At 50.8% G+C, this 17,477-nt stretch overlaps 1 protein-coding gene and 1 pseudogene across 2 annotated transcripts; one reads left to right on the top strand and one right to left on the bottom strand.

Moving 5' to 3' along the window:
* Positions 1–248: 248 nt before the first annotated feature.
* On the bottom strand, positions 249–3,651 carry LOC309633808 (RNA transcription, translation and transport factor protein pseudogene; annotated as a pseudogene). Its single transcript has 2 exons — positions 3,479–3,651; positions 249–2,971 (listed from the first exon to the last, which is right to left on the bottom strand). The product of its transcript is annotated as an RNA transcription, translation and transport factor protein pseudogene (transcript).
* A 6,050-nt stretch (positions 3,652–9,701) lies between these two features.
* On the top strand, positions 9,702–17,270 carry LOC309633807 (NUT family member 2G-like; the record flags this gene model as incomplete). Its single annotated transcript, XM_082403054.1, has 7 exons — positions 9,702–9,717; positions 11,675–12,389; positions 13,344–13,472; positions 14,519–14,774; positions 15,176–15,442; positions 15,838–15,954; positions 16,449–17,270. 7 exons carry the CDS (start codon positions 9,702–9,704, stop codon positions 17,268–17,270), a joined length of 2,322 nt encoding a protein of 773 aa, XP_082259180.1.
* Between the last annotated feature and the right edge of the window lie 207 nt (positions 17,271–17,477).

Raw genomic sequence — 17,477 nt, 5'->3', positions numbered from 1 at the left:
CATCTATGTGTGGAGGTGCCCCAGCCCGTCTGTGCCAGTGGAAGCCCACTACTCGTGCTGTCCTTCCCACCATTTCACGGAGAACATTCAGGACCACAGAAAATTTCCCCTTTTTTAACAGCTTGCTTGAGAAAGAATCCACACCCCATACATTTTACCCACTTAAAGTGGTTTTAGTATATTCAGAATTGTGTATCCACCACCTCAATCAATTCTAGGACACTTTGATCATTCTTTTTTATTTTTAGTTTATTTTTTGAAAAGTCATATTCAAGTGACTCAGGCATTTTAAGAAGGCCTCCCCTCATGCCTGCCCCCACCTGCTCAGGGTCCCCACACCCAGGAAACCACTGCCTTGGGTTTCCTTCTGGAATCTCTTGTTGGGAAGGAGTGAAGCAGACACAGACCAAGGTTCTTTGTCCATACACACAGATGAGGGCAGGGCCGCATTCTCACCATCCTGCACTTTGCACTTTTTCTTGACTTTTCTGTCAGGTGATGAGGCCCACCTGGCCGGCTCTCGGGGGACTCAGGAGCTCCGTGGGCAATAGGTTCCACTCACAGCAGGAGCAGGACCAATGAGGCCTCTGACATCTCCCTCTCAGGGTTTCTTCAGTCAGCATTCAGCTCTGGGCTACCAGCCTGGGAACAATGACATCCCTTCTCCCACGCTCCCCACCAAACGCTGACCCCAGACCCTGGGCCAGGATCCTCGGGGTCCTGGCCTGAAGTTCCCTATGGCATTAATCCTGTTAAGTCTGTCCCTGACTGAGTTGGCCAGGGCTCAGCTGGGGTCTTTGTGGGGATGCATCCTCACAAATATTTGTTGAAAGAATAAATGAAAGAGTCAGCTCGTCCCTGAAGCTCCATCAGTAACTCTGGACCTTGGGTACTTACTGCACTTCCCCAAACCTCAGCTTCCTCCTCTGTAGAGTGGGGACTGGAATCTTCACCTCACAGTATAGGGGGCAGGATACAAAGAGAGATGGCCAGTGGCCAGCTGTGCCTGGGACTGGAAAGCGGCAATGTTTTCCTCTTTCTCTCTTCCCAGAGGAAGAAAGTAGCCTTGAGCACAGATGTTGCTTTGTCACATCTAACATTGATGCCCTCAGAACCTGATTGTGCTTTGCTGCTTGGATCGCCCACGTGTCCTGAATGGCCAGGCGCCACCAGGGGGCGCAGCGCACCAGGGTCTGAGAATGGACCTGCTGTCCAGGAGACTGAGCAGGGAGAGGGCACAGGACTTTGTCTGAGGAGTGTGGAGAATTTAGTCAAAGGTTTTGTTGGGCACAGGCAACCAAGGGAAAAACAGATACACTTCATCAAAATTAAACACTTTTGGAATCAAAGGACACTATTAAGGGAGTGAAAAGACCACCCACAGAATGGGAGAAAATATTGGCAATTCACAGATCTGACAAGGGTCTAGTGTCCAGAATATGTAGAGACCTCCTAAAACTCAACCACAAAAAGACAAACAACCCAATTCAAAAACGGGCAAAGGACTTGAATAGACATTTCTCCCAAGAAGATATGCAAATGGTCAGTAAGCACATGAACGTATGCTCAACATCACAAATGTTAATCAAAACCACAGTGAGATACCCCCTCACACCCATTGGGATGGTTAGAATAGAAAAAATGGAAAATAAGTGTTGGTGAGGATGTGGAGAAATTGGAGCTCTCATACACTGCTGGTGGGAAAGTAAAATGGTGCAGCCACTGTGGAGAACAGTTTGGTGGTTCCTCAAACAGTTAACACAGAATTACCTTATGACCTAGCAACTCCACTTAGATATATACAAAAATGTGTACACGAATGTTCATAATAGCCAAAAAACAGAAACAACCCAAACGTACACCATTGGATGATGGATTAAACAAAATGTGGTATATCCAAACAATGGAATGTTAATCAGCCATAAAAGGGGTGAAGTGCCAGTACATGCTACAATGTGGATGAATCTGGAAAACATGCTGAGTGCAGGAAGCCAGGCACAGAAGGTCATGTATGGTATGATTCTATTTATATAAAATGTCCTGAATAGGCAGATCCAGAGACAGAAAGTAGATTCATGGTTGTCAAGGTCTGAGGGGCCCTGAGTGGTGAGTGATTGCCTGATGGGTACAGGATCTGTTTTTTGTTTTCCACTTTCCCAAAAGTTATTAAAGAAAAGGCAATGATGGTAGCTCTCTAGAACATAGTCAAATTTCTGGGATTCTTCCATTGAAAATGTGATATTTGATTTCCAAATATATGCCAGAGAGTACTAGGTAAGGGGGAAGCTAAAATTCTAAAATGTTCATCTTCCAACTTTCTCCAGTCTGTGGTCTGTCTTTGGATCAGCAGTAATCACCTGAACAGCCACTCTGGCTGCATGAATTTTTGTCTGCAGCTCTCTGAGCTCTTCGATATGCAGCAAGTGCAGAATTTGAGCAGCTTCATTAAGAACCACATCTCTTGTGTCAAAACCAAGAATATACTTGTCTAAACCAACAGGCAAGCCCTCTTCTGCTGGGTTTGTGCTAGCAACTGCATCCTATGTCAGGGCTCCTGGACCAAAATGCTAATTGCCTGAAGTACTGCCAGGTAACCACCATGAGCTGACGCTGAAAGTTAGCCTGGACCATGACACCAGCCCTAAAATTAGGATTGTTTACATCCAAATTGATCATGGGCTCTGCATTTTTAGTTGCATTGTCAGCATTTTTTGCATTATCGGGTACCAAATCCTTGTAGTTTTCAGCATTATCTCCATATTCAAGACTAACAGCTAAACCAAGAAGCCAGTCAATTGCTTCTTGTCCATCTTGAATCTTGAAAGAACAGTTGACATCTCTGAGATACTTTTCAAAGAACTTGGGCTGGTCACTGCTGTGGATGTTTCTTAGATTACCTCTGTCTTCAGTCTTGTAGTGTCTACTTTTCTGGTCTTCAATGCAAACATCGTTTCTAAATTTTGTTTCATCTCTTCAGTAGAAGAGGTAGGTGGTGGTAGTTGAAGGCCATCGTGCTCCCTGCTTCAGTCGGGAGGGCGGGGTATTCTTTGGGGGTGATGAGAACATTCTGGATTAGTGGTGATGGTTGCATAAGTCCGTGAATGTGCTAACAACCACTGAATTGTACACTTTAAAAGGGGAATTTTATGGTATGCAAGTGATGTCTCAATTAAAAAAAGACTTTCTTGCTCAGTGTGATATGTGGTGGCTGAGGGTTGGTCATGTCCTTGCAACTCTGGCCCCCCAACCCAGGGCGTTCTTAAACATTTCTGCCCAGTTTCCACATATTTTCAGCTTTCTGTCAAATTCATGTCCTCATTCATTTCGCACTGTGATTCTTTCTCTGGGGCTAGGTGGGGGGATGTGATGGAAAACTGCAATGTGGCAGACAGGAGCACAGCGGGGGGCCCGGCTATGTAGGTGGGGTGGGGATATTCACTATTTCTGGGACCCTGCTTGGCTGTCCCAGGGCAGTTACAGCACAGGAACATCAGGTGTGCAGTAAGTCTGGGCATCTTGAAGGCCGTGTGCTCCCATCCTGGAGAGATGCCAGCAGGGCTGGCTGTCACCCCTCAGGTCCTGGGGAGGGGCTTCCTGTATCAGCTGGGGGCTGGACCAGATGATGTTGATTTTCTCTGTCATGCACAACATGCATGCATTCAAAAAATATCTCCAGAGGTACCCACAGTACCTCAGAGTAGATTAATTTATTCAACTAAATAACAAATAAACACTGTTTTATAATTGGCCCTGGGACTGAACTGCTGATCCGCAGTGAGGTTAGGGTGAAGTCAGATAGAGGCAGCACCTCCCCACCCTGAGGAGCCCAGCACAGCGGGGTGTATATCACGAGCTGACCATGACCGGGCACTGAGCACCACGGTGTGCTTCTTAAAGTGCACAGCCAAGAAAAGTGCCAGAACAGTGCCGGGTCTGGGAGCTCCAGGTGTTGGGAATCCAGGACAAGCTATCTTCCCCTCTATTATTATAGTTGTTTCCATCCTGCAGGTCAACAAGGAGAGCTCAGAGAGAGGAGTAAGTTTGAGAGAGGTCAGTGAACCTGTCCAGGGTTTCACAGCTGACCATACGGGGGCAACTTCCTAGTTTATCCTTAACAGATTGTGATCCTGTCTTTTTGCCTATTCATCTTTCCTCCCTTCCCTCCCTCCTTCCTTCCACCTTCTTCCTTCCCTCCTTCTGTGTGTCCCTCCCTCCCTCCCTCCTCCCCTTCTTTCCATCCTCTAATCCTTTGAGCTGAGACTACCACATTCATTCACTCATCTGCCTGTCCTCACCTTGCAAGTGGGGAAACCGAGGCTGGAGAGGGGTGCCACCACCCGCTCAAGACCACTGAGCCTCCTGGCTGCCTCCACCTGTGGCTGCAGGGACCCACCATCAGACACGCATTTCTAACATGCTGGGAGAAAACACACAAATAAACGCACATTCCCAAAGTCTTACACTACAAATACATAACCCAAACAACTTGAGTACATCTGAATTACATCTCAAACCCTCTACATAAACTCAAATACATCCACTCTCACAACAACACACTCATGTCTTCCACTTAACCCCAAATATCCACACAGACATCACCAACCCACAAATACAAATACACTACTCAGATTCTCACCAACTCCATAAATACACAAATAAACCTCACGCCAGGAATTCATGGAAACACATTCCCAATAGACTCCCAAATAATGATATACATAAAACCACCCACTGCCCATGAGGTCCTACAATCCCTGGAAGATCTACAAATACGCATATACAACATGACACTTCCAGATACACATTAACACCCACAACTCCCCAATTGCCAAAAACAAGAATGTAACTTCTTAATATCCTTAAATACAGACACTGAACTCCAACAAGCCACAAACGCACATATATGTAATTCACACTACAAACACACCCACACAGTACTTTCACAACCTCAGAATACAAACATAAACTACCTTAAGCCCCATACGCACCTGCAGTGGTGTGTCATCAAGCAAAGCCTTAATAACCTGAATCAGCACTCCCTAAAGAAATGTGGAGATATATACCATACAATTAATTTTAAAGATATAATGGATGTGTGCACATAATTTACAAATAATTGAAAATGTACACTATTCTTCACTGTAAATTCTATATACAGAATTGATTCTTACCTAATCCTTTCGTTGATTTTTGCTGAACTCTTGCATCACCAGCCAAACTCTGCTTGCAATTCCGTCATGATCTGAGAGTATCAGACTACGAATACATGTTTATTGTTAGATTCAGCAAACTTACTCCTCTCATTGACAAAAGAGTACCGTTTGAACATAAGTGTTGTTTGATATTTTTATGTTAAAAAGTTACTAGTGAAGCTGTGAGGATGTTCGCTAGATCTTCACTCATATTCCAGTGACCTGAGCTACACCTTTGGAACCAGATGAGGGTTTTCAACTCGCAAGAACGTCCCTCTAGCTTTTGTACTCTTCAGAACCCGCAGCCTAGAATGGCACCTGTTTAATAGCTCACACACACTATTTCCCCCCGACTGTAGGCCCCGCAATCACTGAACCCTTCATGCAGCCGGCTCCCCAGTGGTGCCAATAACCCTGGGGTAAACCCCTCAAGGGAATCGAGCTCTACGGGGGCGTGAATCCACATTGTGGGGAGTCTCCTTACACGGACAAGGGCACAAATATCCCACAGGGTGAACACCAGCGCAGAGCGGTGACACCTGAGGGCTGAAAAGTCCCCGTACCCCTTACCTCAGGGTTCCTAGAATTGACTCCAGAGGCGGCCATGACAGGCCCCGCCCCCACCGGACGGCTGTTGGGGCCCCAACCTCCGCGCTCGCGCATGCGCTCCTGTCTTCTGGAGCCGAGCCAACTGCCCCAACAGACGCCAGGAGCCATGGGAGGACGGCGGTCCGCGTGCCCGAGAGCCCCGCCCCAGTGGGCGTGCGCAGGCGTGCGCAGGCGTGCAGGCGCGGGGCGCGCGGGGATCTGTTCCAGGAGGTCTCTGCAGGAGAGGAGAGAAATGCAGGGTCGGGCACGCTACGCAGCATCTCTGGCGACGCTCCTCGCCGGGAACCTTCGTGACGGTGTCTTCTTAAAACCAGCTCTTGTGAGATGTGCACTCGTGATTTTTCTATTGCACACCTGAAACCCATGCACTTAGCTACAAAGAGTTCTGGAGAGCTCCGCTCTAAGCACAGTAGCCTCAAATTGGGGCAAGTGCTTTCATGCCCTTTAGACTGCAGTTCCTTGGTTCTTGTTTATGCCTTTCAAAAAACAGTAGGTCCTTTTTCCTAGCAAGCCTGAAGTTTCCGCTAAAGAACAATTCTAGCCAAGAATTCAGACCTGGGAAACACTCTTAAGATACTGTCTCCTGACTCCGTTCCTAGAGTTTTTCCAAACGCATTTACTCTACTAGAATATTTTTTCTCAGTGTATTTAATACATGGAGGTTTTTCAATAAATGTTGATTCACAGGTGTTTCCTTTGTACGGTTTTTTTTTTTTTTTTTTTAAATAACTTTGAGAGAGAGTGGACAATCTGGGCCAATTTCAACACAGCAGGTAGTATGGGAAAAATTTTCCTTTCCCTCCCTCCTTTTTTGTAATATCTTGCAGACTTTCAGTTGGCATTAAAAACAACAACAACAACAAAAATAGTAGCAGGATCAACTTACTGACCTGACTTTGTAATACTTCCCAAAGAAACTTCAATCATCAGATCCTCTTTCTGGTCAATTGCAAGATTAGAGCATTTCTCACTCAACAGGATGCCTCTGAAGACCCCTCACGTCTAACAGCACTAAGCGCCTCCAAGTGCACAGACTTGAAAACTCCACAAGACACAAACACGGTATCTCTTCGTTTCTTTAACGTTTCGTGATTGAGTGGAAGATGAACTGTCTTCTGAGGCCTGTGATGCATGTCCAGAGTTGTTTTTTCTCAGTAGTCAATGCCTGCCCGCAGCCTCTGTGCAGGAATAGTCAGAGATCATGATCCAAAGGACTTTTAGATACTCCCTTCTGTGACTGCTCTTCCCAAATTACATTTGGGCTAATTTGATTATCTCTGTCTCTGGGGTGTAGGATTTTGAAGTATTACAAAAGTGATTGCAGAATTGGGACTGGCTAATTTTTGCACAGTGCAATTTTTGTATCAGTGGCCTTGAGAAGAGTCCTTCAAATACTGTATCAGAATTATGAGTGAGAATCTTGTAAATAATTGGTTGAATGACTGAACAAAGGGAGGAAGCAACAAGGAAGCCTGCCTTTCTCGAGTGCCTGGGTACAATATTTTGCCTCACCATCCCTTTAGTATGAAGTTATTGGTTGAAAATCATATGAGTTTTCCTTCATTGTAAAAGCTCCAGTACTGAGCGACATTCCCAAACTGTTTATTTTTTTTCAGTCCCCGACAGGAGTTTCTTTAGATATAAAGTTCACCATGCTGTTGCTTGAAATATTCTCACCTTATCTTCTCATCTTCTTCTGAGTCAATTTTTCCTGACAAGGGGCAAGGAACTTCTTAAGCACCAACAGGAGTCTTTTTCACACTGTGGAACAGTCCTTCTAAACCTCTGTTTCCTTCCCCAACACCCCACAATCAGTTGGAGTTCTACTGCAGCTACAGCAGTGAGAGAATCTCGTCTCCCAAGAGATTTGGTTGCCATCCTCTGAGGTTTTCAGCCTTCATCTCCCTTGACAAGTTTCCTAACAGTCCTCTCTTCTCACAACACAAACCACGAATACTCTTTCATATCATTTTGATAGTGGTAAACTGACTGACATGGATTCTCAATATGAAAATAATAATCAGACAAGTTTTGTAAAAGGAATGCTACCATCATTCCCATGCAGATGGGACCATATGCAATGATGAGCCTAGATTGTAAAGAGCAAGTGTATGTAATGCAGACAGGAAATTAACAAACTTGTAAGCAGGGCTTGCAGGCTAGGATTTAGATGGAAGTGGGCTTGTCTGAATGGGGATTGGACACTGGTGGATAAACTCTTGGCATTGTGCCAAGGTGCACATCCATCTCATGGATAGTAGACTTTTAACACCTAGAAAAACCAGGGCTCTAGGATGTTTAGTCCCTTTAACATAAGGAAAGAGAAGAAGATTTTCTGCCTTCTTGTTCCTTACTTCTGTCCTTACCCCTACTAAGCCAAGATGTTCAGTGCTATATGATGGCTCTTCCAAATCCATTTCATCCAAAGAGCCTGCAGATTTTGTGTATGTTTACAATTGTGTTTTCTGTTGGAGCCAAGATGCACACTTGAGTCTCGTCACTCCAAGTTCTCTTTCTCATAAGGATGAGTAACTGATAATAGCTTAGTATGTTCTAATTTTTTGGTAGTGTTGCCAGATAAAATACAGATTTCGAGTTAAACATAAATTTCAGATAAACAGGGAAAGAATTTGCAGTAAAACTATGTCCAAAATGTTGCATGGGACAAAGTTGTACTACAGATGAATTCATTGTTTATGTGAAATTCAAAAGTCAAATTCAGTTAGGCATTTGTTACTTTTCTTTACTAGATCGAGCCACCCTATTCTTTCATGTGCTTTGAAATGTAAGAGACTGTAGAAATTCTTGTTCTAGGAATCTAGTGCAGAAACAGAGGAGCCACGATACCCGTACAAAGGCAATCATTGGAAATATCCTCAGATATATAGGAACGTATATGAATTTTCAACTAGAAAAAAAATGAAGGCATTTTAAAAAATGAAAACAGATTGCCTTCGTTTTTAGTTGCATGACGTATCTCTGGGAAGATTTTAATGAAAGAGATAACACTGGTTTCCTCCGGGAAAGAGGATTGGGTTGACAGGGGAAAGAGGTGGGAGGAGGACTTGCCACTGCATATTCCATTTTGCACAATTTAATTTTGAACCATGAGAAGGTGTTACTCGCTTAAAATATTACACTAAAATCATTTAAAAGGTAAAAAACTAAATCTTTTACAACCATGGAATACTATGAGAAAGACATTTAGTGAATTCTGGTCTTGGACATGGGGGCTGCATGACGGTTTTTTGATGGACGGGGGCTTTCCAGCACAAAGGGTCATTAGTAAGGCTGGTCCTGCTGGATGTTGGTTGGAGCACAAGGACCACTCCCTTAGGAGTGATGTACATACAGCAGTCAAAGACACTGGATCTGCTGAGACAATCCTAATTTCAAATACTCAGTTCCATGTGGCCATAAATACCCAAGTGTTTATCAGACTAACAGTCCTGAATTTTGATCAGAAAGTCTAGTCTCTGTTGAAGTAAGTCAAGAGCCAGGTAGGAAGCAGAGTGTGTTGAGGGACACAAAACTAGGTTGATGGAAAAAGAAGTGAAAGGAAGGGAACATCAAGTCCAACCTCGGTGCCGTGAATGAAAAAAACAGTTTATAAACTGCATAAAGAGGCACACGCCAATTGTGTTGCCACTGTGTGAGGTGGAAGGAACTTCCGGTTCTTGCCTACCTGCCAGAGCCCTCGTGGAATGTCTCCCCACCCCCACCCTACCCAGACCCACGTGCCCTCTGCCCCTCCGCCACTGCAGAATGTTTAGATTCAAACCTGTCCCTCCTTCACTTGGATCCTGAGCGTCTGTTGAAGCAGGTCACTCTCTGGGTCCTGGTCTTGACTTTTCTCATTGAGGCTACCAGGCAGCAGTAGTCCGTGCCCAAGCCTGCAGGATGGCTTCAGAAGGAGGTAAGCCTATAGGCTGAGGGTGTGTTCTCAGAGACCCTGCCATCCCTCACATCCTTCGGGTTCACACGTGACACTTCACGGTGGGCACACAGTTGGACTGAAGTAGAGGGAGAAGAGAGCCCTGGACACACGAGGACATTTCACCTGGGGAGACTGGGGAGCCTGAAGAAACCCGAGACTGCACTGGGGAGGAGGGGTCATTGGAGGTGGATCAAGAGGAATTGGCCTGGCTATGGAGAAAGGATGGCAGCAGGCAGGTTGATTCTTTCTAGAAGGGAGACAAGCCACTTTGAAACGTGTGTGTAAGGATGTGTGTGATGTCCTGGTGGTGACACAGGGAGGGTCATGAGGAAAGCCTAGACGTGTCTTGTGTTCCTGAGGCACCTGAAGCTTGCCTCACCATATCTTTCTAAGGGATTTGAACAGGAGCATACTGTATCTAAGGGGGCCGTGGGGAGAGATGGTCTTGGTGAGAAAACTATTCAGTGGGGCTGTGTGTGGCCACACCTGCAGTGAAGTGTCCTCTCCGAGAGCTAGGCAGGAGGTTACTCTAACTGCCGCAGCCCACACCTCGTCCACTCCTCCCAGCCCAGAGCTCACTTCTCAGTTCAGGCAACTGTTGCTTTGGATTCAACAGGGGATGGGCAACCGTGTAACTTCAGCCAAGAGAGGGCGCAGATTCCTGAGTTGCTCTGAATTGTTCTTCCTTTTGTGGAATCGCAGTACTTCAGACCTACTTCATCTCGTCCCATATCTCATGGTGGACTCTCAGGCTGCCTTGAGAGGAAGAGTTTGTTCATATTTCATGTCACTCCTTCATGGACAGGGAACAGATGTGGAGTGGGGTTGTTTCGGGTGGATTGTCTGTGAAGGCTGCTTCCTCTTTTAAAGGGGGAAGGAGTGTAGCCCAGGGGCAGGAAGACGATCTTCTGTGTTATTATTAAACGTCCTATGACACCTGTTCTAATTAATTAGGTGCACCGTGGTGTGTACCTTGTTCTCCTGAACAAGGATGTGTTCCAGACAACTTGATCGCCATGGCACCTGGCTTATGCCTGCTTCTTAGATTGTCTTTCCATTATTGGGAGCTGGAAGGGGAAGGACCACAGGCGGTCTGTACTCCCACGACCAATGTAACATGACAATTCCCTGGCCCTTGTTTAATCCTCTGCAGCCATCACTGGCTGTGAAATGACAGAATCTAAGGGACACGCACCTACTTCTCAGACCCCCCCCCCCAACCCGCACCGCCTCCTAGGAACAGAACTCCTGAGTGATGACAGTGACTCTGGGCACTGGGGAGGGGGTGGCAGGACCTGGCCCATGTTACATGTCTGCTGTGGGTTGTTCTGAGATGCAGGTGCATTCTGGGCCAGTGTTAAGGGTTTGTATCAAGATTCCATTAGAGAGATATTTTCCAGCATTTTGTTTTGTTTTGCGAGGCTAGGAAAGAAAGAGGGGATTTATACTGAACATCAGGAAAAGGAGGACTGAGGAGGAGGTGGGGCCCCAATATTTTACACAGTGCCTGTCCACAAAGGGCCTTTGGGGGCCTAGAACTTACCTTGGAGAAGGTCCCTACCTGCTAGTACGCCGGCTGAGGGGCATTTCTCACAGAGCGGATGTCCACCCAGTTCCAGGTCTTGGGAGACAGCCTGTGAGGCTTAGGTGCCAGGGGGTGCCTTAGGGAGGCTCTCCAAGTCAGTGCTTGCTGAGGCGATTTCTTCTCGGCAGACAGGGGTCAGGGACCTTGGTGGATGGGCACGGGGTCACCAGTGGAATAATTCTCAACTGGAGGTCAGGGCATGAAAATCACTTGAAGACATTTGCACGCTGCACAGTTTCCCTTGTCCAAGTGTCCCTGACCTGTGGAGATTTACACTCTGATGCCACAGAAAGCCTCAGTCCCACTTGCCCATTCTCCTCCTCCATTCACTCCTTTCCTTTGCCTCCACAGCATGTCCAGTGCTGGGAACGGATGTGACCATGAACCCTGGTGCCTCCTTGTCTACTTTCACGGCAGTGCCCTTCCCTCCACCCATTCCTGGCGCCCAGCACCGGCCACCCTGGCAGCAGCACCTGCCACGTCCCATCACCCCAGCATTCCCTCCTGGCAGCAGCCTGCTGCTGCCAGCTTTCCCCAGGACGCCTTTGGTGGCTAATGGTGGCCATGGCCCCAGTGCCCATGGGGCTTGCAACCTCACTGTCCAAGTCAGGTCACAAGGGAGGCCAGTGGAGGCCCCCCAGACTCAGACCTTTGTCGTTACTCAGGCCCCCCTCAACTGGAGCGCTCCAGGGGCCCTCAGCAGGAGTGCTGCATGTCCTGCACCCGTATTCTTAGCAACCCCTGTGATGGGGACCGTTGTGACTGCTCCAGCTGTTGGAGTTAGTCAGGCTGGCAAGGGAGGCTGGACCCCAGGCTTTCCTCCTCAAGCTCCACCACCAGCTGCCCAGCTGGCCCCTATCATTCGCCCAGTGAACTCTGGGCCATGGCCACATGGCACTTCCAGGGAGAGCCGCCTGGCCACCAACCAGTCCAACGCCTCGCAGGATGGCTCCTCTAACACCCAGAGCGTGTACAGTAACTTCCGACGTTGGCAGCACCTCAAGCCCCTGGCCCGGAGACACTTTCACCAGAGTCCTGATGCAGAAGCTTTTTCCTGCTTTCTCATGTGAGTGAACGCTCAGGGGGTCCTGAGCTTATGGGAGCTTTTAGATAAAGAGGAACTGGGGATGGACTCGCACGTTAGGTTTCTAGGGATACTGGAAGGAAGGTGTGAGGGCGATGTCCATGCTATGAGAAGGCACATTGTCGGTCACATGGGTGGGCCTACCAGTCCGTGACATCAGGACTGAAATGTGCCCTATCTCAATGGGCCCCACCATCCTGTGAGTCTGGCCAGCTTGCTCTTCCATGATTCTCATGGTAATATGGACTGAAGACCTGCAGTCAGAGAGGGTGATGGTGTAAGGTGAGGAGCCAAGGAGTGGATGCCGCACTCTCCTGTGGTGCCGTGTCCTTTCATACAGGACTTGAGCGTACATGGCCAGGGGAGGTCACTTCAGAGGAGGGGGAGGAGCGCGGGGCCCAGGAGAGCGCTTTATGCATGCCTCCACTTCGTTGTGGAGAATTCCACGAGGAACAGGGTGATGGTAGAGCTCTCCTAAGGGCGTGGGCTCTCTCCCACTAGACTTGTGAGCCTGGCAGGCATTTCCATCCTAAACCTCCGGTCCCTCGTAAAAAGGGGACAATTACACTTCACTCAGAGGACTGTGCAGAAGACGCCTTGGGCTAATCTATGAAATGTTAGCAGATTGCTTGGCACATGCCACGCCTCATTGATGATAGTGATTTTTATGATGAAAATGCAGCCTTGAAGAGGAAAAGAGCTCCCCAAGGCACAATGTCCCAGCTCTAGCCTGGGAGTGGGTGGTCATCCTTGAGTGAGTGTGAGGCGGTGACAGCAGTGGCCGGGAAGGCTTGTCTTTGCCCTCCCAGACACCCGCCTCTCACCCTCCTGTTGCTCAGTCATTCTGGGTTGAGTGATGTGTGGTCCACATTGTCGGGTGGGGTCAGGCAGGTGGGGGCTGGGCTGTGCCCAGAGACTGACCCCGAGGGCTTACAGCCCAGTGCTTCGATCCCTGGCCCGCCTGAAGCCCAGCATGACGCAGGAGGAGGGACTGTGGAGGGCCGTGCAGGAATGGCGGCGCATAAGCAACCTTGACCAGATGATCTACTACAAGATGGCGGAAAAGTGAGTCAGCGTCCTGGGCCCAGGGGCTGCGTGGAGGGTGAGGCGAGTGGGTGAGGGCAGGGTCTGGCCATGGGGGTGCTCATCAGAGAGGACAGAGGAGAAGGGCTGTCACCCAGCACAGGGTCCCCGCAGCCCAGGGGCCCTACTGTCCCCCAGAAACCCCTCCCTCACCTTGAGAGTTTGAGACTTCTGTCCTTCCTCCACCAGGAGCTCTGCCCTCCCCTGATTTTGACCTACCCTTGCCTTGACATGAAGGTCTCAGGACAGGGCAGGGTGAAGCTGTGAGTCCAGTAGGGGTCCAACTCCGGCCATATGGGCTGGGCCGGGGAAAGAGCTCCACCCGCCAGCCTGCTGCTTCCTTAGTGGTGGGTGGCTGGCGGCCACTGACATAGATTTGGGACCCCCTCTCCTTATGAAAAGTGGCCTAAGTGGGTACCCTGGAATCCCTGAAGAAGCTGGGGAAGCCAGCTGTCGTCGGCCCAAGGGTCTCCGGCCCTTCCAGTGTTTGCTCCATGGTAATCCCCTTGGTTTAAGAAACAAAACCAAACAAACGAGTGCCTCTCAGAGGAAAGGAAGGCCTCTCCTCTAAGCTCAGCATCCACATCATCCAGCCTCTCCTGGGCCCTGTCTCCAGGTTTATCTTCCAGGACTCTCATTCCCAGCCCAGGGTCCTGGATTCGGGCAAGGACCCCTGTGGGGAACACATGCCTGTTCCAGCCTCTGGCTGTCAGCCCTTCATGTGGTTCTGGATGGGGACGGGGGCATGAGGAGGGTGCCCCCTGGGTCAGCCATGTGTCCCGTTGACCTGGTTCAATTCAGCGACCTGGGTCTATGCTGTTGAATGCCCTCCAGTGCTGGTGAGGAAGGAAGGGTCCCAGATCTTGTTATCACTTCCAGGAGCAGCTCTCTGCTGTGGACAGCACCTCACAGGGCCTTGACGGCCCCAAGGCACATCCTCTCCCAGTGCCTCATTCTTGGCTGCCTTTGTTGGGCTCCAGAACCCAGGCCTTTTTCTCAGGGTGGCCTGTGTCTCCGTCACCCCCCAGGTTCATGGAATTTGCGGCCGAGGAGGAGACGCACATTCAGCATTTGCAGTGGATGCAGTGCGCGCAGGACCTGCCTCCTCCAGCCCCACCGAAGCTGGATCCTCGGGGGCCCCCAGCCCCGAAAGTGCGCCTTCAGCCAGGCACCCAGCTTCCCACTGGAGCTGAAGGCACAGGTAACAGGGGCCTAGGGTTGGCCACCGTCCCCATGTGGATCCTTTTCTTTCAAGACAGGGGCATTGGTCTTTCAACCAAAACAGCCACCGAGGCGGGGGGGTGGGGGGGGTGGGGTCTCAGCTGCCCTTTGTCACTACGGGGTATTGACTTGGTCAGTTTTGTAACTCCTCTCACACCTCCCTGTCAAAGGACCCCACACGAAGTCTGCCTAAGTAGTGGGCTTGAAGGGGAGACCCCTAGAAAATTGGAGGTTCCCCACTTCCTTACTTGTGACTCCCTTAGATGACCCCCTTACCTCCCCTCTCCAACTGTGCATGAGGCTTCAGATGGTCCTGACCCCTCCCACACCCACATCAACGTCCCCCAAACAATGCCCTCACCAACGTGCAGTCGGTGGTCAGGAGGTGGACCAGGAGTCCCTCACCTTCCTTCCCTTCCTCCTGCTCTGCCTCAGCCTGTGCTCCCAGGATGTCCAGCCCCAGGGCCCAGCCCTCGCACCCGAAGCCACACAGATCCCAGCGGACCCCGGAGCCCAAGGCACCCAAGGAGATTCCCCCTGAGGCTGTGAGGGAGTATGTGGACATCATGGAGGCGCTGGTGGGGCCCGTCCACTCAGCCACAGGCGAATCAGATACAGAATGTGGAAAGGACGGAAATGAGCTGAAGCAGGAAGAGGACGGCACCTACTTGGACCCGGGTCTCTTGAGCTACATTGACAAGCTGTGTTCTCAGGAAGACTTTGTCACCATGGTAGGCTGGGCCTGGAACCTGGGGTCTACAAGATGCCAGGGCATGGAACTCTCAGCACCCAAGATCTGGGTTCTGCTCAGGCCGATGGGACTTAAGCTCAGCTCCTTGTTCCTGAGCCTGGTGTTAGGGGAGGTTTACGCAGGTGTATGTGTGTATATGTTTGTGTCTGTGTGTATGCCTTTGTGTGTCTGTGTATGTGCATCTGTATATGTGCTCTTTTGTGTGTGACTGTGTATGTGCATGTGTGTGTGTGTGTGTGTGTGTGTGTGCTGACCATCCCCGCCTTGTGGAGGAGAGTGGGGGTGGGTCTCTGCTTTTCACTTTCCCTCCTGGTCTTCTTGTGTCACAGGCCACTCCTGGCCAAGGATGCTCACAGCCTCTTCTTTCTGTCTGAGGTGGAGGCAGTCATTCACCCTCGATTCCTGGCAGAATTGCTTTCCCCAGACCCACAGCTGGATCTCTTGGCCCTTGCTGAGGAGCTGGAGCAGGAGGAAGGACTCAACCCTAAAGAAGTGAGCCAGGGGACGGAGAGGGACAATCAGGGAGCCAGGGGACCCCAGGGGAGGGGGGACCCCAGGGGATCCAGGGGACAGGCGAAACCAGGTGGCCCAGGGGAGCCAGAGGAGGGAGGGATCGCAGGTAGAACAGGGGAGACAAGGGACACCCAGGAAGACCAGGGCACGGAGGGACCCCAGTGAGCAGGGGAGAGGTAGGACCCCAGAGCAGGAGGCCCACATGGCTCTGTCCGTCCCTTCCTTGCCTCGGAGGCCTGGCATGGGGAAGGGCCCTTTCTGGGGTGGGTGCAGTGAAGGGTGATAGGAAGGAGAGGATGGGAAGCCGGGAGTGGAGGGAAGGACACAAAGCTGGGAATAAGGTGCAGGAGGATGGCAGGAATGCCACCGTGTCTGTATTTGGAGTCTAGTCCTGGGGTCACCCGTCCCGTCCTCCCCGCCAGGGACATTGTCCCACTGCCCAGTGCTCCTCCTCTCACACGTGCGCGTGGAGCCGTCACTGTCCTCCTCCCTCCTACCAGCTGGTGCAGAAACGACTCCTGGCCTTGAAAGAGGACGAGGGTGGGCCGGCAGCCCCGAGCCACAGTGCACCCGGAATGGGCTCAAGTCCTTCTGAGTCCCACGCCGGCCAAGGTGCCCAGAGGCACGACCAAGACCGCCATCGAGGGGTCAGTGATGGAGCCTGCCCACCAGAGATTGATTTTGAGGCTCTTCATAGGCCCATCCGAACAGACACTGGCCCGTTTGGGCCCAAAGTCTTTGTTCCCTCTCGAGGACGTCAGGAGGTCTCTCCATTCCGGGCCGGACGGCCCTCCCCTCCCCAGGGTCAAAGGCGCACTGGCCCTCTACTGGGACCCAGGGATGCGTCTGTTCTCAGAGAGGCGTCTCCTGTTCGGGAGGCCCGAGGGCCCAGGGACGCGTCCAGTGAGGACGAGGAGGAGCTCCCCAGCCTGGCCTTCCTCTTTGCCTCTCCGCAGAGCCTGCTGCCTTGCTGGCTGTCCCAGAGTCCTGCCCCTGCCTCAGGCCTGGCCTCCCCTGGAGGTTGGGGGGCCCAGAGAGCTCCCCAGGCCCCCTCCCCTCAGAGAAGAGGCCCCAGCCCAGCTCCACCAGCCGCTCCCAAGTCGAGGAAGCGGGCTCTGTGTGGGCGCCCCGCCGCTGCTGAGAAGCTGCCCATCCCCGGGGCTGGCCACAGGGTCTCTGCGAGGCCAGCCTTGGCTCTGGGCCTGGCTCGCCCCTCACAGCCGAGAAAGAGAAAGCGTGACCCTTTTGTCACAGGGAAGAGGAGGAAGAAGAAGAGGAAGCACTGCAGCCAGTAGGGAACAGCCAGGCCGGCCCTCCAGGGCGAGCCCCCCAGGGCGGCCCCCAGGGGAGCCTAGGGGCTCCTCCTCACCCCAGAGCTGATCCTGGAGGATGTGGGGGGAAGGGAGGGAGGGCAGGACCAGCAGGGCGGGGAGGGGAAGTGCGATTGTGGGGGGTTAGGGAGGTGGGGGAGGTGGGTGTGGGCAGGACCTTTGGAGTGATGT

This window comes from Balaenoptera borealis (assembly GCF_965194805.1).
Source record: "Balaenoptera borealis genome assembly, chromosome: 8".
Taxonomy (NCBI): domain Eukaryota; kingdom Metazoa; phylum Chordata; class Mammalia; order Artiodactyla; family Balaenopteridae; genus Balaenoptera; species Balaenoptera borealis.
Note: the sequence above shows the minus strand (reverse complement) of the source record. Positions and strands in the feature narration are given on the sequence as shown.